This window comes from Staurois parvus, unplaced genomic scaffold (genome assembly GCF_062004578.1).
Source record: "Staurois parvus isolate SC_StPar_1 unplaced genomic scaffold, SC_StPar_1.0 ptg000389l, whole genome shotgun sequence".
Classification (NCBI taxonomy): Eukaryota; Metazoa; Chordata; class Amphibia; order Anura; family Ranidae; genus Staurois; species Staurois parvus.
In genome coordinates, this window is record NW_028318185.1 from 2,766,602 (window position 1) to 2,793,668 (window position 27,067).

Sequence of the window (27,067 nt, forward strand, 5' to 3'; positions counted from 1 at the left end):
ATGCACAGTCTTTCATATTCAAAATGTTCTCATACTAGAACAGAACTACTGAGTTTTGTTTAGTGTGTACTGTTTTCGTATGAGAAAAATTTTGGCGTTTGTCCCTTTTGGAAATTTTAATTTGGAAAGTCTGAATCAGGTGTCGAATGTTGTGTATAAATCAATGAAAATCAAACTATTGTTTCTTGTACGGAATTTTTCTTCCAATTTTCTCATAGTGTGTACCCTACTTAAGTAAGTAGTTTTTCAGCAGAACAAGTCTCCTGAAAATGCTTCAGTTAAGAGTCACATCATTTACCACTGATGGGTGCTTAAGTGATCAGCTTTTTTTACATTTATTTTTGTAAAGCCTTTATCCCAAGAGCTTAAAAAAAAAGTTTGCTGTAACTGTGTAACTGCTGTGTGAGCTGGAGATTTGCTTCAATTTGTTAGTGTATCTAAATCTGCTAGTACATCTAACAATCGCCTCCCCCAAAAGACAGTGCTGCTGTCTGCTATGACTCTGTGCTCCTTCATTAAGAGTGGGGGTGCTCTAATACAGGAGGTGTGTTACTGGCCAGATTACCAGGTGAAAACAGAGGGGAAAAGGCCTAAAATAATAAAAGCTAGCACCACATCTAATGATTGGTTAGCTGAAATTATCACTATTATTATTTACTACTATACAGGATTTATATAGCGCCAACAGTTTATGCAGCACTTTACAAAATAGGGGCAGACAGTACAATTACAATTCAAAATTAATACAGGAGTATTCAGAGGACCCTGTTAATTAGAGCTTACAATCTAAGGGGGGGGGGGTCAAGAGATACAAAAGGTAATAACTGGGGGGGATGGGCTGATGGACAAAATATATGTACAGTTGTTAGGTGGGGCAGTATGAGTTGAGTTGAAGAGATGAGTTTTCAGGGATCGTCTAAAAGTGGATAGAGATGGAGATAGACACATTAGGGAAAGGAGTTCCAGGAGATGGGAGCGGATCTGGAGAAATCCTGGAGGCGAGCATGGCAGGAGGTGACAAGGGAGCTATAGAGCAGGAGGTCTTGGAAGGAATGAAGAGAAGGATTTGGTTGGTATTTTGTGACCAGGTGAGTGATGTAACTAGGGGCTGAGTTTTGGATGGTTTTTTAAGTAAGTATCTTGAATTTTATTCGTTGGGTGAGCAGGAGCCAGTGGAGGGATTGCAGAGAGGGATGGCAGACTCTGAACAGTTGGTAATGTGGATGAGTCTGACAGCAGCAGTCATGGCGGACTGGAGGTTGGATAGCCTATGCAAAGGTAAGCCAGCGAGGAGGGAGTTGCAGTAGTCAAGGCGGGAGATGACCAGGGAGTGAGTTAGAAGCTTTGTGGTGTCATTGGTTAGAAGGGGGCGTATCTTGGAGATGTTGTGGAGGTTGAAGTGGCAAGCTTTGGACAGAGATTGGATGTGGGGCTGAAAGGATAGTTCAGAGTCCAGGATTACACCTCGTACCTTGGCATGCGGGGACGAATTGATGGTTGAGCTTTTGATTTTGACAGAGAAGTCAGTGGAAGGGGTAAGTAGGGGAGGAAATATTATGAGCTCAGTTTTGGATAGATTAATTTTCAGGAAGTGGTGTGACATCCAGGCTGATATGGCTGTTAGTAGATTAGTGATGCATGAGGAGACTGATGGAGTGAGCTGAGGGGTAGAGAGATAGATTTGGGTGTCATCTGCATAGAAATGGTATTGAAAGCCATAGAAGGCAATCAACTGACCCAGAGAGGAGGTGCAGATTGAGAATAGGAGGGGTCCCAGAATATAACCCTGGGGAACCCCAACAGAGAAAGAAAGAGGAGAGGAGGAAGTGGAATTGTAAGTGACACTGAAGGTGTGGTGGGATAGGTAGGGTGAGAACCAACGAAGAGCACAGTCACGGAGACCAAAGAAGTAGAATTTTTTTTGAGGAGGGAGTGGTCCACTGTGTTAAAGGCAGCAGAGAGGTCCAGAGTAGAAGTACAGAATAGTGTCTATTGGTTTTAGCCATTAATAGATTAATGTGTATGTTTGAGGAGAGCAGTTTCCATGGAGTTCTGAGAGAGAAATCCAGACTGAATGGGATCAAGAAAATTATTCTCAGTGAGGTAGTTGCTCACCTACCAAGACCAGGCATTCAAGGAGTTTGGAGGAAAAGGGGAGTAAGGAGACAGGTCGTTGGTTGTTGAGATTTTGTGGGGTCTAGTGAGGACTTTTTAAGTATGGGGGTGACTAGTTCATGTTTTAGAGAATTGGGGAAGATGCTGGAAGAGAGGGAGAGATTGAAGATGTGAGTTAGAGAGTGTAAGAAAGAGCTAGAGCATGACCGTAGTATTTGCAATGGAACAGGGTCCAGGGGGCATGTGGTTAGGTGGGTATTAGAAAAAAAAGTTTGTCTATAGTAGTGGTTTTGAATGTGGGAAGTAGTGATTGTTTCTGTGTATGTGGAGTGTTAAGTAGGGGAGGCAATAGATTAAATTTTTGGTTTTGGGTTTAATACTGCTTTAAAGTGGACAGGTCTTCATGAATTCATTCATGACATGTCACAATACACAGCACCAGTATATTTTTTTCAGAAAAATCTTCACGTTTTATCATTAAAAGCTGATCGATAAAATTGTATCAATAAAAGCTATCGCTGATGGATTTGCAGTGTTGTCGCCCTTTGATTTGTGTTTCCCTATTCATCTATGCAATGATGTCAGCAGGTCACTGTGTCCACCCCAGAAGCATTGTTGGCCATAGACAGGAAGCAAGTGGGTGCTGGAAGAATGCTGAGTGGTGACATATTGGTACAGTCTGCCCACCTTCCTGAAAGGCAGGTTCAGGACCATCAAAAATAAATGATACAAAACTTCAGAAGAAGCGTTTATTAAAAAATGTAGCATTATGCCAAAATATGCTAGAATGTACCACATACAAGTATGTTATCATAGACTTACCTGTCAAGCAGAGCCCTCCAGCAATGTGCTGTCACAGTTTAAGGCACTTCCACCTTCTCCTGGTCTTCCTTTGAAGTTCCATCTATTCAACCTGTAAGCAAGGAAGGGGTTATTGATTCAGTGGAAAGACCTCTCCATAGCTGGACCTGGCTGCCATGTTGTTGGGTTAACGCCTGAAGGGCTACCCCCTGGGGTTCCTCTGGGATAAGCTAGGCACTTTAAACATAGGGTCACTCTCCTGCAAATGGGGTACCTTTTACTTGTGCTGTATCCATCAATGCCCTGAGACAAGGTGGAGGCCACTTTCTACTCAACCTTAAGGCGGACCTTCACCTTCAGAGATGGATGTACACCATGTACACTTAAGCAATAAACTGTCCTCCAGTCAACTGTCTTGTCCCTGTGCCAATGTACACCACTACTTTCCCTGCTGCATTTAGGAGGGACATGCTGAGCCTATTTCTACTCTGCCCGTCCAGCGTATCTCCACTACCTCACTCCTGGTAACAGATTGGAGCCCCGCTGTGCAGCTAGCATGGGCTCCACGCATGCAGAAACTTAACTCTTCTGTACCTAATGCACAGGATGGGGACCTCTGAGCGCTGATCCTCTCCCATTGCTACGGGAGACAGACCACCAGGGGAGATAATGCTGACGATAAATCCCTCGCTGCAAGAGGATGTCCCACATGCCACAGGTACATGCTTCATGAAAGGCTGGTTGTTAGACTTTCATTACCCTTGGTAACCACTGGCTGTCTTCATACCCCAAAGTGATTTAACTGACCCACGTTGTAGACTAAGTGCAGAATGTGCAGGTTACTTGCATACACCCCTTTGGAATACCTTCAGACCAGGCATAGGCAAAGTTGCAAAGCTTTACTGAAAGTCCCAAACTTTACAACTCCAAACAAAGTGCAGTCTTTTCCTAATGACCCTAATCCCTAACCTGAGCTTCTGGCTGCCCCAGCATACCTGCACAGATGAGAGTCCATGATCAGGAAAGTCCATTAAGGCAGTGCTCCAAGACATTGGTGGCTTCAAGGCAGACTGCAAGTTCCCAGTAATCCCCCTACATATGGAAGGCTTAGTACACAGGTCTCTGGTAGAAGCATGGACTCTCAGAGAAGCAAAGAGCCCTGGCAGAAGCAGCAGCTGGAGGTTACATCTTGCTGGCTGTCTTAAGTCTTCTTTCCCATGCAGCAGACTGGTCTGAGTCTGGGCAGAGCCCTCCCCCCTTTTATTTACAGCACAAGGAGAGCGGCATAGCTCAGAAAAGTGTAGAAAACTGGATTAACCAGCATTTCAACCTGCTTACAAACCACTTGAATGGCTGGGCTACAGTGTCATCACTCCTGTATATACACATACATAGGCATCGTGATTGATGTTGGATCCACTTTGGGGGAAATTTTTTTAATTTTTATTTTTAATAAAGGACTTGTCAAAGACTGTCTCCTGTCATTTTTACGCTACTTTTTTTTGTGATTGGGGTACCATGTACCACATACTCATTCACATGGGGGGGGGGGCAGGATCTGGGGGCCCCCATGTTAAAGGGGGCTTCCATATTCCGATAAGCCCCCCACCTGCAGACCCCCACAACCCATCAACATGGGGACAATGTGCTTTTGGGGGGAGCCCCACCCCCCATGTTCATGAGGGGAGGTGCTCGCTCGTCCCCCCCCCTTTCCTGACCTACCGGGCTGCATGCTCGGGTAAGGGTCTGGTATGGATTTTGGGGGGGACCCTCACATCGTTTTAAAAAATTTTGGTGCTGGGGTTTCCCTCAAAATCCATACCAGACCTGAAGGACTTGGAATGGATGGGAGGGGGGACCCCACGCGTTTTCTGAAATATTTTTTAATTGCCAGGCAATGCCGGCAATTCTTTTTACATTCAGCTGTCAGCAGGGAACCCCACTGACCACTGAAACAGTACACTACTAAAATACCGTATGACTTAATAAAATAACTCATGCAGTATTTTAGTAACTGAGCAGTATCTTACCACATACTCAGATGAGGTAAGATACTGCTCAGTAAATTGTTTGTGTTCAAAGTTGACGGTCGAACATTCTGTAGATTCGGATGTTCAACCGCGAACCGAACAGTGGGGTGTTCGGCCCATCACTATTCTAAAGGTTAATTTTTTTCTGTCAATACTTACCTGCTGTGTGCAGTGGTTTTCCTCTTCTAGGGTCCCCCACAGGCTATCCTGGTCCCTACCTCCTGTCGGGTGCCTCCACAGCAAGCAGCTTGCTATGGGGGCACCCGCTGCTCCATGTTGAAAGGAATTAGACTCTCATCCCTCTCAAGACACTGACCCCCATCAGTCCCAGGCTTGATCAGTGACTGTCCTCAGGCCTGGAGCCCACTCTGAGACACACAGGAAACGCAGACACAAGGTGGTATCTCAGAATGAACTGAATTTATTCTTCCGTGTTTCAGCTTATATAAGAAACTTCAAACAATGCATAAAATATAGAAGCCAATCAAATATCAGATATGTATAAACCAATCAAGTTTTACATGCGTCAGTCATGGCCAATCATTTTTGATATACGTCATATTTGAACTCTTAAACACTTATGTAAATTCCAAGTTCTTAAGAAAAATAAATATTTATTTTTAACATATACTCAGGATGCTGCTTAACCACTAACTTTTCAGTTTAATCTGATAAGAAGAAAAAAGAGAACTTGGAGTTTAAGAGAAAAAGGAAGTTCTTTAGGTTTCTTGAGAATATGAGACAAAAGAGGAACCTTAGAGTTTCTTGAAAAAAGATAACATACAAAAGAAAGAGGAAGTTAGTTTTTAAGTTAAAGACAGAGAATATACAATGTTTTAACAAATATGAAATAATTCTTAACTTAAGCTATCATTTAAACAAGATGGCCTTTACTAATTCTTAGCACAAGATGGCTACTTTTAGGCTAAGGGACAAAATGGCGGTATGGTAATGCTGAAAGGCTGATTCCTTCAAACCCCCTCTTAGGTCATGCACGTGACCTTACACCTTAATTACAGGTTTGTACCTGAGGCCCTTAGTACGTCTTTTATCAAGACACTGATTCCACATGGTTTTAGTAATGGTGGCGTCAATAAGTTTCTGCAATAAACCTTGGATGCAGGGAATACAACAGCATCCACACAGAGTTAATACTGCAGCAGCCATTACTATAGAAACTAACATAGTTTTCATCAGGGTTCCCCATTTACCAAACCAGGTTTCAAATAGGCTGGCTAGTGGATTTTCTACTCCTGAGTTTTCAGCCAATTCTTCAGATAACATTTGGAGGCCTTGAAGGGCTCTAGTAATGCTTCCATCAGGAGCGGTGTTATTGGGGATAAAAGTACAACAGTAGGAACCAAACATTTTACATACTCCTCCTTTCTCAGCTAATAACATATCAAGAGCAATACGGTTTTGCCAAGCAGTAAGGGATGTTGCATCAAGTTGGGCAGAAACACCTTTCAGAGCATCCCTAGTATAGTTAACAAACCTTTGTTGATTATAGTAAATGTAATTAATCCAATCCACATTTTTGTTAGGCTGTACCCATAAAGCGATAGAAGCAAACCCTGCAGCAATCTGATCCTGAGCTTTAAATTCATCAGGGACTCCTCTTGGTACACCTATAGAATCTATGTAAACTCTATTATCAAAGGAACCACGGGGTGCACTTCTCTTATGCCTTCTTGATCTGGATTTTTCCAAGATGGGCAAGCTTCTTATCCCATCTTCCACTTTGACCATAAAGAAAGGCATGAGAAGATGGGTCAGAGCACAGCTTCCCTTCCATCTGCTGGGGAGTCTGGCTCTGAGTCTCATATCTCCACACAGCCACCACACATCTGACAGTTGCTGCCGGTGGTCCTGAAACCATTCCTTCCGGTAGCCTTCTGCAGAGGTGCGGATGGTCTTAATACAGTAATTAGGTGGGAATGTACCTAAATCTTTACCCTTAGCATCATCATGTTCAAAGCAGGTAAAATTTCCTGGTACCGGTTTAGAGGCTAAGGGTAAGTTTCTTAGTCCGGTTACAGGGAACTTCTTAACAAAATCAGAACATTCCTTCTCAGTGATGTTATCTTTATACATTCTAATTAGGCAGGACATATTAGTTTCTTCTTCTAAAAAAGGAACTGTGGCAAGTAAGGGCGGGGGTTGGCACATGAAATACAGTCTCCCTGGCCCTTGTTCTTAGTCGTCCATCTCACCCATTCTATCCATTCATTTTTGTCAGAGTAACCAGTTTCAATGCTTAATCTGTCTTCTGATTGCATCACTACTCCTGTCACCTCGTTATCCAGTCGATCCCTAACTTTGGGGAATGAATTGTTTATGGTACTGACAGGGATTCTAGGAGAGGGCTTTACCTGTAATATGACTTTGGCCCAGGGATCTGTTCCTGACACAGTTATTCCCAACCTATATTCCTCACTATCTCTGACCTCTGGGTTTCTTATTGTGAAAATAATATTCCCTTGGCCTTTTGCTATAGAGATTCTTTGATAGGTGCCTACGTCATCTGGGGAAATTCTAGCTGATTTGGTCTCCCATTTATGGGGGTCTGTTGTCCACCATACATTCTCCCAGTCACCACATGACTTATCCTTCCCACACATATATACATTATGAGGTCCAAGATCATAAGTAACTTTAGTTGGGTCAAACACCTGGTTCTTAGTCAGAGTAAACACTATGGTCTGGTTTGAATCCTCAGTAGTCAAGACTGGTGTTTCCTGTACCCCCCATCCCTTATCTGGTACAAAGGACACTCTTCTCAACCTTCTCTTAGTGCGGGTTAGACCTCGTTTCTTTCTGACACTAGGATGTTGTGTACTATAGTTTTGTGTGTGCACTGATTCTGCATTATCTGGGTCACTAGCTTGGATGGAGGTATTACATATACTCTTAATCCCTCCAAAATCATCAGGGTGATAAATACAGTTAGTTATTGTCCATACTGGGAGAAACACAATCAGGGTTGCTAGTACAAGAAAGCAAAATGTCTGCCCAGAGTACTGTGAGAGCATACGAAAGGTCATCTTCTTCAAAGACTTTTACACCGGCTTCACTTCCTTTTTCTTCTTCTGTATCTGTGTCTTTGCCTTTGTCTTGCTTCTTAGGGGCTTGGTTCACCCTTTTTACGCGACTGGCATGGATCCAGGCCTTGGAATTCTCAGTCAGGACAGCGGTCCTGGTGACAGCGATCACAGAAGTGGGGGGTCCAAAGGGATACTCTTGCTTCCGATTCCTATGGAGGGCTTGTATCACCACACGGTCTCTGACTTGGAAAGAGTGAGTTGGTTCCTGTGAAGAAAGAGGAAAGGTGCGAGCGACATTTCTTTCAACTTTGTCCAAAGTTTCAATTAGTTTTCTCACATATTCCTCCTGAATCAATTCTAAGGCCCCTCTTTCTACCATGAGTGGCTGTCTGGCCCAGGGAGTGGGAAAGGGCCTACCCATTAGAACCTCAAAGGGGGAGTAACCTGTCTTTTTAGAAGGAGTCATTCTTACCTCTGCCAAGACTGCAGGCAGTACTTTCTTCCAATTTGCATAGGTACCTCCAGTAGCTTTCCTAATTTTATCCTTGATGGTCCTATTCATCCTTTCCACTATACCTGAGCTCTGGGGTGGTAAGGAATGTGAAATTTCCACTCAATTTTGAGTGTTTTCACCAAATCCTGACATACCTTGGCCACAAATGCTGGGCCGTTGTCAGAATTAATCTGGAGTGGACATCCCCATCTAGGAATAATTTCCTGTGTGAGGATCTTCACTACCGTTTGGGCATCTTCTTTTGTGGTTGCAAAAATCTCTACCCAGCGGCTAAACATGTCCACAATTACCAAAAGATATTCCTGTCTTTTCCCTACCTTTGGCATGTGTGTAAAGTCTACTTGTAGGTGGGTAAAAGGTGTTGATGGGTATGTCAGGTGTTCATGTCTTGCCTTGTGAGGATTGTTTGGGTTATTCCTTATGCATGTAATGCATCTAGACACATATGATTTTACCAAAGAGGGGAGGCCAGGGATGAAAAAATCATTGTCCAGCAGTTCACATGTAACCTGCCATCCCCTGTGACCTACTCCATGATACTGTGAGATGAACAGAGGTGCACTGGCCTTTGGAATGCATGGTCTCCCCTCTGTGACACAAAGTCCAGTTTGTGGATCTTTGGTCACACCAGCTGCATTCCACTGCTTAATATCTTCGGAGGTAGCATATGTCTGTAAATCCTGCAATGTTTGATCCAACAGTGGCATTTCAGGGGTGAGCATTGGCATCTGGATCATGGCAGGCTGGGTAAGGGCCGCTTCTTTTGCTACTTTGTCAGCTAGAGCATTTCCCTTTGCAATATCAGTTCATTTGTGTGTGCCCTACAGTGTAGGATAGCAAGGGATCTTGGCAGTTGTATGGCTTTGAGTAAAGCCTTCACCAGAGATGAATGTGAGATGGATTTTCCATCTGCTGCTATGAATCCTCTCTTTTCCCAAATTATTCCAAAATCGTGGCACACGCCAAACGCATATCTGGAATCTGTGTAAATATTTACATCCTGTCCCTCAAAAAGCTGACATGCTCTTGTGAGGGCAATCAGCTCAGCAGCCTGAGCTGACTGATATGGGATGGGTTTTGCTTCAAGTACTTTATCTGGCAACTGCACCACCGCATATCCTGCATGGTAAACAGTGTCAGTGGGTCTCGAGCAAGAGCCATCTACAAAAACATTCTGTGCCTCTGGAAGAGCCACAGAAGACATATCCTGTCTTGGGGAGGTGTCCTGATGAATCAATTCCAGGCAATCATGCTGTGGAACAACTTCATCCTGCTCTCCTTTTAAGCCTAATAAGGCATTCAAAATTGGAGCTGGACCTGAAGTGGGAGAGGTATATTTTATTCTCAACTTAGGGTTTGACAACAGTATAACCTCATATCCACTAAGTCTCTGGGCTGACATGTGTTGGGTATGTATATTCTTGAGTAGAATAGACACATTGTGGGTGGTATGTAAGGTGGTCTCATGTCCCAGAGTGAGTGACGTAGCCATTTGGACCACCATAGCGCATGATGCTAATGCCCTGAGACACGCAGGCATGCCTTGGACCTGTACTGGAACCATTTTTGAGAAAAAAGCAACAGGGCGAAGTTTTCCTCCATGCTCCTGAGCTAGGACTCCTGCCATAGTTTTACAATTTTCCCTAGCATACAGATGAAACATTTGATCATATGCGGGCAGACCAAGACCAGGGGCTATTACCATAGCATTTTTCAGATACACAAAAGCATTGCACATTTCATCTGACCATTTTACAAGATCTGACATTTCTGAACCTGTGGCTTGTCTCAAAATGTTGTCATAGTAGGAACAGTCAGGTATCCATTGGCGGCAGTAACCAATCATGCCAAGAAAGGTGAGCATGTCTTTCTTGGTCAATGGGCGGGGCAGACCCATAAGAGCCGCAGCTCTTTTGTGACTGACTTTCCTTTCACCTTTTGTGAGAACAAAACCAAGGTATTCAACAGTTTTCTGACACCATTGTAGCTTTTTCTTAGACACTTTATGACCACATTCACATAACCAGTTCATGAGATCTACACTGTCCTCCTGGCTGGCTGCCCGATTAACACTACAGAGAAGCAGATCATCTGCGTATTGAACCAAAACTGAACCATGGCGAGGAGTCCATGGCTTCAAGGTAGCCTGGAGGACAACAGAGAAGACCACAGGTGAATCTACATACCCTTGCGGTAATTTACACCAAGCAAGGGTCTTCTTTCTGTAATGAAACACAAAGATTGGGCGTGTCTCCTTGGCAACAGGGATTGAAAAAAATGCATTTGTCAGATCAATCACTGTGAAAAACTCAGCATCAGCTGGGATGGAGGAAATGAGTGTTGGTACATCAGGCACTATTGGGGCAATGGGAATCACAAGATCATTAATGGCCCTCAGGTCCTGCACAAATCTGTAAGAGCCGTCCGGCTTCTTAACTGGATTTATTGGGCTATTGTATGGTGAAATCACCTCTTCAAGGACTCCCTCCTTGAGAAAGTGTTCCACCATGGGCGCTATTCCTTCCTCCTTTTCTTTTGACAAAGGGTATTGTTTTTGAAACACAGGCTGAGCCCATGGTTTCAGTGTGGCCTTGTAGGGAGTGCAGGAAATGGATCCCACATCCAAGGCACTTTTTGCCCAAACTTTGTCATTAATTGTTCCAGCAGGAAATGAGGGGTCTTCTTTAGTAATCATTGTCATGGCAGGGATGATTGGCATTTTGGCAGAGTGAGCCACAATACCACCTCTCTTTGTGGATTTCAAGTTGATGTTCAACTCTCCCAGGAGGTCTCTCCCTAACAAATTAACTGGACAATTGGGTATGATTCTGAATGAGTGATCTAGCAGAGTGATCCCCTGTATGGGGTCAAAAATTGGAAGAGGCGGTGTTTTATAAGTTTTGGTAAGTATCCCATTTATTCCCATGGAAGGTTCAGCATTCATTACCTCTCCCTTATAATAATCCTCACTCAGACTCGAACGAGTGGCCCCGGAGTCGAGGAGGAATGGGATTAATTTGCCCTGTATATGTAAGGATACAAGGGGTTGCTCCTTATAAGAATGAGAGACAAGCGGGAATGCTGGGATACCACCTTCTGGGCACCTTCATTTATTTTGTGATTGTGTCTGCCAAGAGATAGGAAACCTCACATTCTGCTGTGGGAGGTCCCTTTGTGGTTGGCCTGGGGAGGGGCTATGCTGGGCGTGGTCCTGAGTTTCATATGGACATTGATTTCTCCAATGATCCTCAGCCCCACAATTGAAACAACCTGTGTCCCGTCCCCTATTATCCCCTCTTCTTCCCCTAAACCGGCCTCTGCCTCGGTTATTGAAACCCCCCCTTCTCTTGTACTGTGGGTTTCTGCGGGGAAAGGGATCTTCCTGAAAATGAGTGGCCACCGCCTTTGGTATCTCGAGACATCCAGCAGCATCTTTCTCAGTCAATTTCAATTGAAATTGTTCTCTGGTACAAGTGGGCCATTCAGAAATCATCTGTTTTACAGTTAACATGACACTGGGTTTTAGATTGGACAGGAAAGTCTGAATCAGTAGACTATGCATGGTGTCTTGCAATGTCAGTCCTGCCTCTTGTGTCCATGTCTCATTAAACCTTTTCCAAAAGTCTAACACAGTTTCTCCTGACTTTTGCTTGCAGGCTACTGCGGTAGGGAGGGAGGATCTAGATTGGAAAGCTCTTTCCATTTCCTCAGAAATCTCTCTCCACATATTGTTTCTACCATCTTCTGTGTTTAATTGATAATTTGTGGCAGTAGTGTCACCTGCTTCTAAGATGGATATGGTCATAACATTACCCCAATTCCAAGGGGAAGTTTGTCCCAATATTCCATCGAGGATAAGGCGCATATCCTCTTGTGTGTAGTTTCTACCTTTACATGCTTTCTTCAAATAGCTCACAGTAGCCGTTGAAGAAACAGTGGGTCTTGGACAGTGTTTGACAATCCTATTTATGTCTTCTATCTCAATGGGTTTCTTCAATAGATTGTCTCCTATTGTCATGAAGGGCATTTGTTGTGTATTGGAATCAATACCATATTGGGTATTATGGCGTGTGTGTGTGATGGACTTAGCATGTCCACTATACCTAGACTATTAGCTGCTCTGAACAGCAGAGAGCCTGAACTAGCGGATTCTTCAACAAGTGAGTCATCTGCTTCAGTAGTTGAAGAAACAGCTATTCCCCCTGTCGCTCCCTGTGTGGTAGGAATTTGAACCACACCCTGGGAGTCTGCGGGAGTTTGAACTGTACTAGGCTGTGTGGCAGAAATGTGAACTGCACTAGGTATCTGGTAGATCTGTGAAAGTGTTGGTGCTGGAGGTGCAGTGGGATTCTGGACTGCATAATGTCCGGCCAAAAAATCAATATCCTCTTCAGTAAGAGATGGATAAAGTTTTGTGGGCCGTGGGACATATGGGGGAGGAGATGGCATGAGGGGGTGTGTGGGTCTGTCTATTTCTGACTCCAATGCATGTATTTTTGTTGCATTTATATTTCTAACTTTGGCTTTATTTTGTTTCCCATTTTGTCTATGAAACCAAAGAGGAGCAAATTCTATCCAATTTTGTCCTCCCTTGGTCATATATTTTTGGTCCCACGCAGGATCTCCCTCATACCATGGGAAAGCCTGTTTATCTAATAAACAGAGACCCTTAACCATATCCATATGAAAAGTATTATTACTCCCATCACGGGGGAACGGGTCAACACTACCCATTAATTCACTCCAGTCCGCTAATATATCCACCCAGGGGTTAATTAGATAGTAATCTGTCCCACAGATAGGGGCTACATAATCTTTACATGTCTCACCAACATTTGGGGGAGGGAGTTTATCCTTACTTTGACTACTCCCCATGTTTTACACTTGCAAAGGTCTGTGTTACAAATCTGTCCTATAGGCTGTCCCAAAAAACAGGGGTCAACTTCCAAATGACAATTTACTTTATAAAAATGTCTGGACTTAAGGTATTTATTTGGTCTCTCTCTAGTGGTTGACCAAAAGTGGAGATTATAACCTGGATATACAATACTTCTAATAATATCCTGACTTTGACTATGTCCAACCTTTTCTAACAATAAGCCTACAACACAATTTGAACAAGACATTTACATAGGCACCCAACTCAGTGTCACCATACCTTCACCTTCCCCAGGTCATCAACCAATAAGGTTTAGCTGGAGGGGTGGGGCGTGTTACACGGAAGTTGACAAAACCTTCAGTGACCTCTGGTCCATACACCTACCACCTGGACACTTGTGTCACACAAACAAATTATCTTATACTTCTATGCGATAGGAAGAAAAGCAAAGAATTGCAGGACAAAACTGATCAACCCGGACTTTCCCTGGTTTCTTCTCAAAGAAACTCTTTTAGTCCCTTCTCTAAGAGACTTGCACTTCTACAAAGTGCTCTGGTCTTCCCAAAAGACCTGGTGCTTCCAAAAAGCACACTGCGCCTGACCACTGGCGTCTTATGATGCAAGGTCGAGTGCAACAAAGGGCCTGAAATTTTATCACAGCCTTACAGCAAGACAGATTGATTACCTACCGAAGGGTGATTATTTCATCCCGGACGAGCCCCCAGCTGAAAGGAATTAGACTCTCATCCCTCTCAAGACACTGACCCCCATCAGTCCCAGGCTTGATCAGTGACTGTCCTCAGGCCTGGAGCCCACTCTGAGACACACAGGAAACGCAGACACAAGGTGGTATCTCAGAATGAACTGAATTTATTCTTCCGTGTTTCAGCTTATATAAGAAACTTCAAACAATGCATAAAATATAGAAGCCAATCAAATATCAGATATGTATAAACCAATCAAGTTTTACATGCGTCAGTCATGGCCAATCATTTTTGATATAAGTCATATTTGAACTCTTAAACACTTATGTAAATTCCAAGTTCTTAAGAAAAAGAAATATTTATTTTTAACATATACTCAGGATGCTGCTTAACCACTAACTTTTCAGTTTAATCTGATAAGAAGAAAAAAGAGAATTTGGAGTTTAAGAGAAAAAGGAAGTTCTTTAGGTTTCTTGAGAATATGAGACAAAAGAGGAACCTTAGAGTCTCTTGAAAAAAGATAACATACAAAAGAAAGAGGAAGTTAGTTTTTAAGTTAAAGACAGGGAATATACAATGTTTTAACAAATATGAAATAATTCTTAACTTAAGCTATCATTTAAACAAGATGGCCTTTACTAATTCTTAGCACAAGATGGCTACTTTTAGGCTAAGGGACAAAATGGCGGTATGGTAATGCTGAAAGGCTGATTCCTTCACATGTATCCATTCACACACAGAGCCATGGGTTGGCCCCACCCCCTCTCTCTCCTCTTTGGCTGACTCCTGTCTCAGTCAATGAGGAGGCAGAAACACGGGACAGCAGAGGCTGTCGTGCACATCGCTGGATCTTGATGGGGCTTAGGTAAGTATTGAGGGGCTGGGGGCACTGCTGCACACAGAATGCACGAAGGTAAAAAACCTTGGACCTTTATGCTCCATTCACACCAATGCGTTTTATAGTGCTTTTTGCAGAGTCGCACTACGGTTCATTTAACATAGTTTCCTATGGAACATCTTCACATCCATGCTTTTTTAAGCAACTGCATTTTTGGAAAGGGTCCGGGACTTTTTAAAAGCAAAGAGCAGTGTTTTTGCTACAATAGAGTTCAATGGAGAAGCTGATGAAATGCATGGCAGTGCATTTTTGCTGCGTTTTGGTTTTTGCAATTCTATTCTGCCCAGCAACAGAAACAATTCTGCTTTAACAAAAAAAGTTGGAAAAAACACAAAACATGTTAAAACACGTAAAAAATGCATCAAAAAAGCATGTAGAAAAATGCAAAACCAACTGCAAAAAGCTCTGCAAAATGGACAAAAAGCCAACTGCATAGGTGACCACTTTAATTTTGCCTTTCCACTTGATTCCAATGCTTTTTGGCCATATCATATAATGTTGCTGAAATCTCCCAATTTTCAAATGAAAACTCAACTTTATTCATCCATACCAGCAAAAAGGCAAATCATGCCAGGGTGGAGGACTGGAGCAGGGGCGGACTGACACCTCATGGGGCCCCCCGGGCAATAGGGGTTCATGGGGCCCCTGTGTCCTTGCCCAAACTCAAAAAAGCCTATGAAAAAGGTACCAGGGGCATCTCATGGGGCCCCCTACTGACCCCGGGCCCTCGGGCAGTGCCCTACTTTCCAAATGGTCAGTCCGCCCCTGGACTGGAGCACCACGGTACAATCTGGATGAAACACTGAGACACTGAGTACGAGACACTGAGTGCAGAGTTGTCCTCCTTGTATGTATTTCAATGCTTCATTTTCTATTTTTACTGGACTGTTCCTCTATAATACATGCCCTATTATCACCTAATAGACCTTTTCATATTAGCATATTAATATTTAAAAAATGTTCTGAGCTGTCCATTAATTTTCATTATCCAGAATCACTTTTCATGACAGATTTCATAAATGGGAATTTGCTGGGGAATTGCTGTTTTTAAATGTAGCGCTTCATTCACATCCTGTTGGCATCATTTTTCATCCAAATGCAATTATTTTGTATTGTGTATGTGAGGGTAAGTAACAATATGTCATGGTGAACAAAGTATTACCATCCAGTGTAGAGAGGCCATTTAATTTCAATTTAGATGTTTATAAATTATTATTATTATACAGCATTTATAAAGCGCCAATAGTTCACTCAGCGCTGTACATTACAAAGGGGGACAGAACATGTGACAGTACGATAACAATACAATGCAAAAGATGAGGGGATTGAGGGCCCTGCTCTTTGGAGCTTACAATCTAGGAGATATTTTGTATTTCATATTATTTGCATCAAATCTTTATTTTATAAATAAATAAATATTAAGAACACTGCTTGAATGCTTGTTTGGCCCGAGAATGAGCAGATAGGCACTTATGACATGAGATGGGAAGAATGAGGGAATGGTATGGGTCAAAAGTATAAATGAAACTCCTTCTGCAGCTCAGTGGGCAGTCATTGGTTAATTACCTTCATGCGACCAGTTTTTTTTCAGATGTGGGTTGAGCTATAGTTACAGTAGATCCAAGCAGGGGCGGACTGACCATTTGGAAACTCTGGCACTGGCCGAGGGCCCGGGGTCAGTAGGGGGCCCCATGAGATGCCCCTGGTACCTTTTTCATAGGCTTTTTTGAGTTTGGGCAAGGACACAGGGGCCCCATGATCCCCTATTGCCTGGGGGCCCCATGAGTTGTCAGTCCGCCCCTGGATCCAAGGTTATATTTTGGACTAGTGTTTGAGTTAGTTTTTGGGTTGTAGTTAGAACTAGTGATGGGCTTAACACCCCCCTGTTCGGATTGCGGTCAAACATTCAAACTTACGGAAAGTTCGACCTGACAGGAGGAAGGGACAGGAGATTCTGCGGGGGACCCGAGAAGAGGGGGATCCAGGCTGCTCTGTGCAAAACCACTGCACACACCAGGTAAGTATAGACCAGGGGCGGACTGACAACTCATGGGGCTCCAGGGCAATAGGGGATCATGGAGCCCCTGTGTCCTTGCCCACATTCAAAGCACACCCAAAAAAGCCTATAAAAAAGGTACCAGGGGCATTTCATGGGGCCCCCTACTGACCCCGGGCCCTCGGGCAGTGCCCGAGTGCTTGAATGGTCAGTCCGCCCCTGGTATAGACATGTTGGTTATTTTACAAAAAAAAACAGTTAACCTTTAGAATAGTGATGGGCCACACACCCCCCCGTTCGGTTTGTGGTTGAACATCCGAACCTCCAGAATGTTCCACCGTGAACTTTGAACACAAACAAGTTACTGAGCGGAATCTTACCGCATCTGAGTATGTGGAATGATACCGCTCAGCCAAGGGCAGACAATAGGGGATCATGAGGCCCCTGTGTCCTTGCCCAAACTCAAAAAAGCCTATGAAAAAGGTACCAGGGGCATCTCATGGGGCCCCCTACTGACCCCGGGCCCTTGGGCAGTGCCGGAGTTTCCAAATGGTCAGTCCGCCCCTGCTTGGATCTACTGTAACTATAGCTCAACCCACATCTGAAAAAAAACTGGTCGCATGAAGGTAATTAACCAATGACTGCCCACTGAGCTGCCCCTGCACTCAGCTACTAAAATACGGCATGAGTTAGAGTATATTATGAAGTCACGCAGTATTTTAGTAGTCAAACGTTCATTCATATTTCAGCTGTCAGTGGGGTTCCCCGCTGACAGCTGAATGGAAAAAGAATTGTCAGCATTGCCCCTTCAAGTCTGATAGGGATTTTGAGGAAAACCCCCAACACCAAAATTAAAAAGAAAATGACATGGGGGTCCCCCTCAAAATCCATACCAGACCCTTATCCGAGCATGCAGCCTGGCAGGTCAGGAAAGGGGGTGATGAGTGAGCGCCCCCCCTCCTGAATCATACCAGGCCACATGCCCTCAACATGGGGGGTTCCCCCTCCCCAAAGCACCTTGTCCCCATGTTGATGGAGACAAGGGCCCCTTCCTTACAACCCTGGCCAGTGGTTGAGGGGGTCTGTGAGCAGGGGGCTTATCGGAATCTGGAAGCCCCCCTTTACCAGAGGGGAACCCAGATCCCCCCCCTCCATGTAAATGAGTATGGGGAACATGGTACCGCTACCCATTCACAAAAACAACAGTGTAGTGTAAAAAAAGGCAGAAGACAGTCTTTGGCAAGTCCTTTATTAAAAATAAAAATTAAAAAAATGTCCCCCGAAGTAGATCCAACATCAATCATGATGCCCGCCGCCACCGCCAACCCGAAAAAAGAAAAAAAAATCTGCTCTGCCTGATGCTGGCTCCCGGCCGTCTGACAGCTGCGCCGCAATCACAGATCTTAAATAGGGTGATGACGTCACAAGGGAGCGGAATGACCCCAACCCCCTTGTGATGTCATCATGCCCTGTGATTGGCCAAAGCATTGCACCTGACCTGTGGTCAGGTGCAATGCTTTGGCCAAATCACAATGCACTGTCAGAGCACAGTGCATAGTGGGGCACGGCGGGTGAACGGCCGAACGGCCCATGTTCGAACTGAACTTGCGTTCAACTCGAACATGCAGCCCATCATTATTTAGGACTAGGGTTATGGTTAGGGCTAGGATTGTAGTAGGACTGAAGATTGCTGTGATATACCGGCCTCCTGGATCCATACCTCGCTTCCTGGATGACTTCTCCTCCTGGCTACCCTTCTTCCTCTCCTCTGAGCTACCCACCATAATTCTTGGGGATTTCAACATCCCTGTCAACCTCGACAACCCGGACACAGCCCGTCTCCTCCACCTAACCTCCTCCTTTGCACTTGCACAGTGCATACAATCCACCACCCACTGTGACGGAAATATCCTGGACCTTGTCTTCTCCAACCGCTGCGCTCCCCACAACCTCACTAACACCCCCTTCCCTCTCTCTGACCACAACCTGATCACCTTCTCTATCTCCTCGTCCTCCAACGCCTACCCCTCCAAATGTCACACTACTACCAGCCGTAACCTCCGCAACCTTAACCCTGCCTCCCTCCACTCTGCAGCTGATCAACTCCACGACCGCATCCTCCCCCTGTCCTGCCCCGACTTGGCTTTGACCGCCTACAACAATGCGCTCTCAACAGCCCTTGACTCACTAGCGCCTTTAACCACACGCAACATCAGACCCCGACCGCTCCAGCCCTGGCAGACTGATCACACCAAAACCCTCAAACGACAAAGTCGTGCCCTAGAGCGACTATGGCGCAAAACCAAATCCAAACAAGCCTTCACCCGCTACAAATCTGCCTTCCGCACCTACACCTCCTCCCTCCATGCTGCCAAACAGGCCTACTTCTTGACCCTCATCAAGGCCCTCTCCTCCAATCCTCGCCGACTCTTCTCTGCCTTCAACTCTCTACTCTCTCCACCCCCACCTCCACCCAGCACCTCACTCACTGCCCTTGAGATTGCCAATCACTTCAAAAACAAAATTGACACAATTCGCAAGGACATTGCCGCAACTCACACGCCCTCTCAACCTGTCCCCTCTCACACAGCTACCCCCTTATCCCCCCTCCCCCTCGACATAACCCGCAGGGACTTCGTCGCTGCTCAAACTTTCTCCAACCCCCTTCAGCCTCACTCAACTACCCCCTCATCACCCCTCTCCCACGGCCCCACCACTGCTCTGACCTCCTCTTCCACCCCACCCTACATCCCTCATACTGAAGCTCCTCCAACACTCCGCACCTTTGACCTTACTACCATCGAGGAAGTCTCCAAGATCCTCTCTGATGCCCGCCTCACCACCTGCCCCCTCGACCCTATCCCCTCACAACTCCTACGACCTTCCTCCTCCTCCATCCTACGCTCCCTCACCCACATCTTCAATCTCTCCCTCTCCTCAGGCACTTTCCCCTCCCCTCTGAAACATGCACACATCACCCCCATACTTAAAAAGCCCTCCCTGGACCCCAATGACCCGAATAACCTCAGACCCATCTCCCTGCTCCCATTTACATCTAAACTCCTCGAGCGCCTAGTCTACACCCGCCTATGCTCTCACCTCAACGACAACAACCTCCTCGATCCCCTACAGTCCGGCTTCCGTCCCCTACACTCCACCGAAACTGCCTTACTCAAACTCTCCAATGACCTGCTAACCGCCAAAGCTAATGGCCACTATTCAGTGCTCCTACTCCTTGACCTCTCTGCGGCCTTTGACACAGTCGACCACCCCCTCCTCCTCAAAAAACTACACTCCCTCGGCCTCAGAGATTCTGCTCTCTCCTGGCTCTCATCCTACCTGTCACAACGCTCCTTCAGCGTTACCTATAATGCTACCACCTCCCCCTCACTCCCCCTCTCTGTTGGGGTCCCTCAAGGCTCTGTCCTCGGGCCCCTTCTCTTCTCCATCTATACCTCCTCCCTTGGCCAACTCATACACTCTCACGGCTTCAACTACCACCTCTATGCCGACGACACACAAATCTATCTCTCAACCCCCCACCTCACCCCCTTGGTCTCAGCCCGAATCACACACCTACTGAGCGACATATCAGACTGGATGTCACTCCACTTCCTTAAATTGAACCTCTCCAAAACCGAGTTTCTTGTCTTCCCCCCAGCCCGGACACCACCCCCCATTGATTTCTCCGTCACATCCAACAACGCTACCATCAAACCCGCCCCGCAGGCCAGAGTACTGGGTGTCATTCTGGACTCCAACCTATCCTTCCAGCCCCAAGTCCAATCTTTAACAAACTCGTGCAGACTCCACCTCCGCAACATCGCCAAAATCCGCACGTTCCTTACCCCAGAAACCACTAAACAGCTCATCCACTCCCTCATCATATCACGACTCGACTACTGCAACTCCCTCCTCACTGGCCTGCCTCGCCGCTGGCTATCCCCTCTTCAGTCCATCCTGAACACAGCTGCCAGACTCATTCACCTTTCCAACCGCTCTGTCTCCGCCACCCCCCTCTGCCAATCCCTCCACTGGCTTCCGATTGCGCAACGGATCAAATTCAAAATCCTAACGCTGACGTACAAAGCTGTCCACCATACTGCCCCGTACTACATCTCTGACCTAATATCCAAGTACCGCCCAGCACGCACACTCCGCTCCTCACAAGACCTCCTTCTCTCTAGTTCCCTGGTCTCCTCCTCCCATGCCCGCCTCCAGGACTTCTCCAGGGTGTCACCCATCCTCTGGAACTCCCTGCCCCAACCCATCAGATTATCACCTACTCTCCTCTCCTTTAGGCGCACCCTGAAAACCCATCTCTTCAGGGAAGCCTACCCCACCCCCTGCTAACTTGCCGACCTCCTCCACTCTTCCTACCACTCCATCCCCCACAGCTATCTCCTCCTGTGCCACCACCCCCTGCCTCCTAGATTGTAAGCTCGAAAGAGCAGGGCCCTTGATCCCCTCATGTTTTGCATTGTATTGGTATTGTTCTGTCACATGTTCTGTCTCCCTTTGTAATGTACAGCGCTGAGCGAACTATTGGCGCTTTATAAATACTGTATAATAATAAAATAATAATAATAGTGTTAGTCCTGTAGTAGGGAATAATGGTAGTAAGTAGTCCTGTGTAGTGTAGTAGGACTAATGCTGTCCGCTCCTGTGTTAGTACAGCCAGAGTGATGTACCAGTTTTTCTTTGTTTTATTTGTTAATATTTTTGCATATTTCACATTTAAAAAAGCACAAAATACATTTTTTAATACCTGTTCCAAAATTATAGTATCATTTCAAACAGGACAAATTATAGAATGTCCTCTTTTATCTGCAGTTATTTATTTTTAAACTAACACCGGTCAAATAAAAAAGTGCATTTTGTTTAGTTTTATAATGTTTTATTGTCTAAAGATTGCAAAAAAAAGTAAAATACTTTGTTATCTTGAAGTGATTCTAAAAGTTGTATTTAAAAAAAACAAAAAAAAACATACATGTTATACTTACCATTGCACAGAGTGGCCCTGATCCTTTTCTTTTTTGGGTCCCCTATCAGCGTTCTTGGCTCCTCCCCCATATTGAGTGCCTCCAATAGCAAGCCTCTTGCATTCAAGCAGTCTCGCTCCTGAGCTGCACTCCTGTGAATGGACATTGGCCAGTGGCTCCCGCTTCTGTGTAAGCCAACGAGAAGAGAGAGACTCAGGAGAGCCGTGGCTCTTATGCACATCACGGAATCTTCCGTTTGGGTTCGTGGGCTCCACCTCTTTGAGTGGCAGGGCCCATGATGACATCACTCCCACGCATGCACACGAGTGCCCTGCCCACAATACGGTGTTCTGCATTCTACAGCATACTGTATGCCACGAATGCAGAGCATCACTGCACATGTGCGGGTGAAGGAGTCAGCTATTGCCAATGCAAATATTTCCTAAACGGTTTACATTTAGGAGATATTCATTGTACCTACAGGTAAGCCCGGTTGTAACTTTTAAGGTACAATTTAAAAATTTGAATTTACTACCGTTTTAAGGTAACAAACCTTCTGCCTTTAGAACCACTTTTCGTCATGAGTTATTGCTGAATTGACAGGTTCGTAGCAGAATTGTAAAAATTGTTCTGGTCCGTAGGGGGTGACCATGAGTGGTTAAAAATTGTTATGCAAAATGAACAAACATGCATTTTTTTACATTAAAAAAAAAAAAAGCAAAAGCACAATATTTATTAAAATATGTTTTATATGTGCTTCAAAAAGTAATGAAATCTTTGGACAGTATTTTAATGAAAGGCGCAGATTTAAAAATATAAAATATAAAATACTGACGGACTTCTGAAATGACATTAATATTTAAGCTGGTCATTTAGTGATTTGGTTCTCATTTTCTGGTGATATAAAAAAAGGCATACTTTGAAATATGAAATCTAGAATCTCTAATCTGAGCAGAGGCAGACTTTTTTTTTACTAGATATATAAACCTCCGGTCATGGAGCACCGAGGGGTTAAGGATTGAGGTATGTTTAGTATTAGGCACGTCCTAAAATGGACAAAGTAGGCCGACCCTCAGCCGGGAGTCAGGCCAATTGTTATTATGGAAAGAGGAAATTCTGAAAATAGAATTTTTGTTATGGGACATATAATAGAAAAAAGCGTTCAATGCAGGGGCGGACTGACAACTCATGGGGCCCCCGGGCAACAGGGGATCATGGGGCCCCTGTGTCCTTGCCCAAACTCAAAAAAGCCTATGAAAAAGGTACCAGGGGCATCTCATGGGGCCCCCTACTGACCCCGGGCCCTCGGGCAGTGCCCGAGTTTCCAAATGGTCAGTCCACCCCTGGTTCAATGGTAATATTAAAGTGACATTTAATGATAGCCTGGGGCAGACCATAGATGATGCATGTTTTTTGTTCAACCAGCGAGTTGAAGGATTCCTCCATCTACACACTTGGTGATGATGGAGGAGTCCTGCCCGCAGAGCTATTGCATTCTGATAGTGGGGTGAGTTCTCTGCCATCAGAATACAATGACCAGTGTTGCCGGCTATGGCCAACAGCAAAAAAAAAAAAAAAAAAACACAAGTTGGTTATACAGAGATAAATTGAGAGATCGACTTCTGTGCAACCAGTCTGCCCATTGATGGTTCGAAATTTGGCCAGTCCAAAAATAATCCATAGACTTCCATTACTCAATGGCATGTAATCTATTTTTCATTACATTTTTTTCCTCACTGTAGCATCCTCCGTGAGCTCCCAAACCTCCCTCCACTTCCATTTGCTTGGAACAAGTCGTGCACATTAGGGCCTATTCACTGAAGGTGTGGTAGGACTGTGCCAGCCAGCTATCCCCAGTACAGTCCTTGTCTCCTATTAATGCCTTGTCTCCTACCTGGCTAGTTCACACCTCTGTGTTGTGGTGGTGTGCGCTGAAAAAAAGCATGCATTACTTTTTTTCAGCATAGCGCAGTACGAGGCAAACCACCACCTTGCACCACACTGCTGCCAATAGAACTGAAAGAAATGTGTGTGGATTGAGGAAGAAGGTGAGTATTGGACCAGGTGGGCTACATTCATTAATGGAAAACTTGTGCTAAGGGTAACATTGTGGTTGCTCAAAGGCTTACAACACACAGCCATAATCTAATTTTAAATGCAGCAGTGTTTTTTCCTGTTCAGTAGAAGTGATTCCCATTTGTTGAAAGCCCCTTTATCACTTCTGCTACCTGGAAAAGTACTTTATCTCCTCTCATAGTTACATAGTTAGTCTGGCTGAAAAAGAAAAAAGTCCATCCAGTTCATCAAAAAAAAAAAAAAAATCCTATACCCACAAGTAAAGGCAAAAAAACCAACAAAGCATGATACAATTTGCTCCTGCATGGGAAAAAAAATCAACTTTCCCTATAAATGTTAGTATCCAGTTATATTCTGTGTATCCAAGAAAGAATCCAGGACTTTTTTAAAGCAATCCACTGATCTGGCCAGAACCAACTCTTGAGGGAGTCTATTCCACATTTTCACAGCTCTTACTGTGAAGAAACCTTTCCATATTTGGAGATTACATTTCTTTTTCCTCCAGACGTAAAGAGTGCCCCCTTGTCCTCTGTGATGTTCTCAGGGTGAATAACTCTACACCGAGTTCACTATATGAACCACTGATGTATTTATACATGGAGATCATATCCCCCCTTATGTATTATACATGGGTAACATATCCCCCCTTATGTATTATACATGGAGATCATATCCCCCCTTATGTATTATACATGGAGATCATATCCCCCCTTATGTATTATACATGGAGATCATATCCCCCCTTATGTATTATACATGGTGATCATATCCCCCCTTATGTATTATACATGGAGATCATATCCCCCCTTATGTATTATACATGGAGATCATATCCCCCCTTATGTATTATACATGGTGATCATACCCCCCCTTATGTATTATACATGGAGATCATACCCCCCTTATGTATTATACATGGTGATCATACCCCCCTTATGTATTATACATGGAGATCATACCCCCCCTTATGTATTATACATGGTGATCATATCCCCCCTTATATATTATACATGGCGATCATATCCCCCCTTATGTATTATACATGGTGATCATATCCCCCCTTATGTATTATACATGGAAGTCATAACCCCCCTTATGTATTATACATGGAGATCATATCCCCCCTTATGTATTATACATGGAGATCATACCCCCCTTATGTATTATACATGGTGATCATACCCCCCTTATGTATTATACATGGAGATCATACCCCCCCTTATGTATTATACATGGTGATCATATCCCCCCTTATATATTATACATGGTGATCATATCCCCCCTTATGTATTATACATGGCGATCATATCCCCCCTTATGTATCATACATGGAGATCATATCCCCCCTTATGTATTATACATGGCGATCATATCCCCCCTTATGTATTATACATGGTGATCATATCCCCCCTTATGTATCATACATGGAGATCATACCCCCCCTTATGTATTATACATGGAGATCATATCCCCCCTTATGTATTATACATGGAGATCATACCCCCCCCCCTTATGTATTTATACATGGAGATCATATCCCCCCTTATTATTATTATTATACAGTATTTATAAAGCGCCAATAGTTCGCTCAGCACTGTACATTACAAAGGGGGACAGAACATGTGACAGAACAATACCAATACAATGAAAAACATGAGGGGATCGAGGGCCCTGCTCTTTCGAGCTTACAGTCTAGGAGTATTATACATGGAGATCATATCCCCCCCTTATGTATTATACATGGAGATCATATCCCCCCTTATGTATTATACATGGAGATCATATCCCCCTTATGTATTATACATGGTGATCATATCCCCCTTATGTATTATGCATGGAGTTCATATCCCCCTTATGTATTATACATGGAGATCATAACCCCCCTTATGTATTATACATGGAGATAATATCCCCCATATGTATTATACATAGAGATCATATCCACCTTTATGTATTATACATGGAGATCATATCCCCCCTTATGTATTATACATGGAGATCATATCCCCCTTATGTATTATACATGGAGATCATATCCCCCCTTATGTATTATACATGGTGATCATATCCCCCCTTATGTATTATACATGGTGAACATATCCCCCCTTATGTATTATACATGGAGATCATATCCCCCCTTATGTATTATACATGGTGATCATATCCCCCCTTATGTATTATACATGGTGATCATATCCCCCCTTATGTATTATACATGGAGATCATATCCCCCTTATGTATTATACATAGTGATCATATTCCCCCTTATGTATTATACATGGAGATCATATCCCCCCTTATGTATTATACATGGACATCATATCCCCCCTTATGTATTATACATGGAGATCATATCCCCCCTTATGTATTATACATGGAGATCATATCCCCCTTATGTATTATGCATGGAGTTCATATCCCCCTTATGTATTATACATGGAGATCATAACCCCCCTTATGTATTATACATGGAGATCATAAACCCCCTTATGTATTATACATGGAGATCATATCCCCCTTATGTATTATACATGGTGATCATATCCCCCTTATGTATTATACATGGAGATCATATCCCCCTTATGTATTATACATGGAGATCATATCCCCCCTTATGTATTGTACATGGTGATCATATCCCCCCTTATGTATTATACATGGTGATCATATCCCCCCTTATGTATTATACATGGAGATCATATCCCCCCTTATGTATTATACATGGTGATCATATCCCCCCTTATGTATTATACATGGTGATCATATCCCCCCTTATGTATTATACATGGTGATCATATCCCCCCTTAATCTCCTCTTCTCAAGAGAGAATACATTCATTTCCTCTAATCTTTCCTCATAGCTGATCTCCTCTATGCCTCTTATCAGTTTGGTTGCTCTTCTCTGTACTTTCTCCAGTTCCCCAATGTTCTTTCTGTGAATTGGTGCCCAAAACTGAACTGCATATTCCAGATGAGGTATTACTAATGATTAATTCCCTGTCCTGGTCTTGGAATCCATTGGGCTCCTC

General features: G+C 44.2%; 1 protein-coding gene across 1 annotated transcript in view; it reads right to left on the reverse strand.

Moving 5' to 3' along the window:
• Positions 1-5,347: 5,347 nt before the first annotated feature.
• LOC149455722 (uncharacterized) overlaps positions 5,348-27,067 on the reverse strand; it is a 31,763-nt gene continuing 10,043 nt past the window's right edge. Inside the window, exon 2 of the mRNA XM_089685939.1 lies at positions 5,348-8,255. Within this exon, the coding sequence (XP_089542065.1) occupies positions 7,893-8,255 (363 nt within the window). The 3' untranslated portion in view covers positions 5,348-7,892. The remainder of the gene's footprint in view (positions 8,256-27,067) is intronic.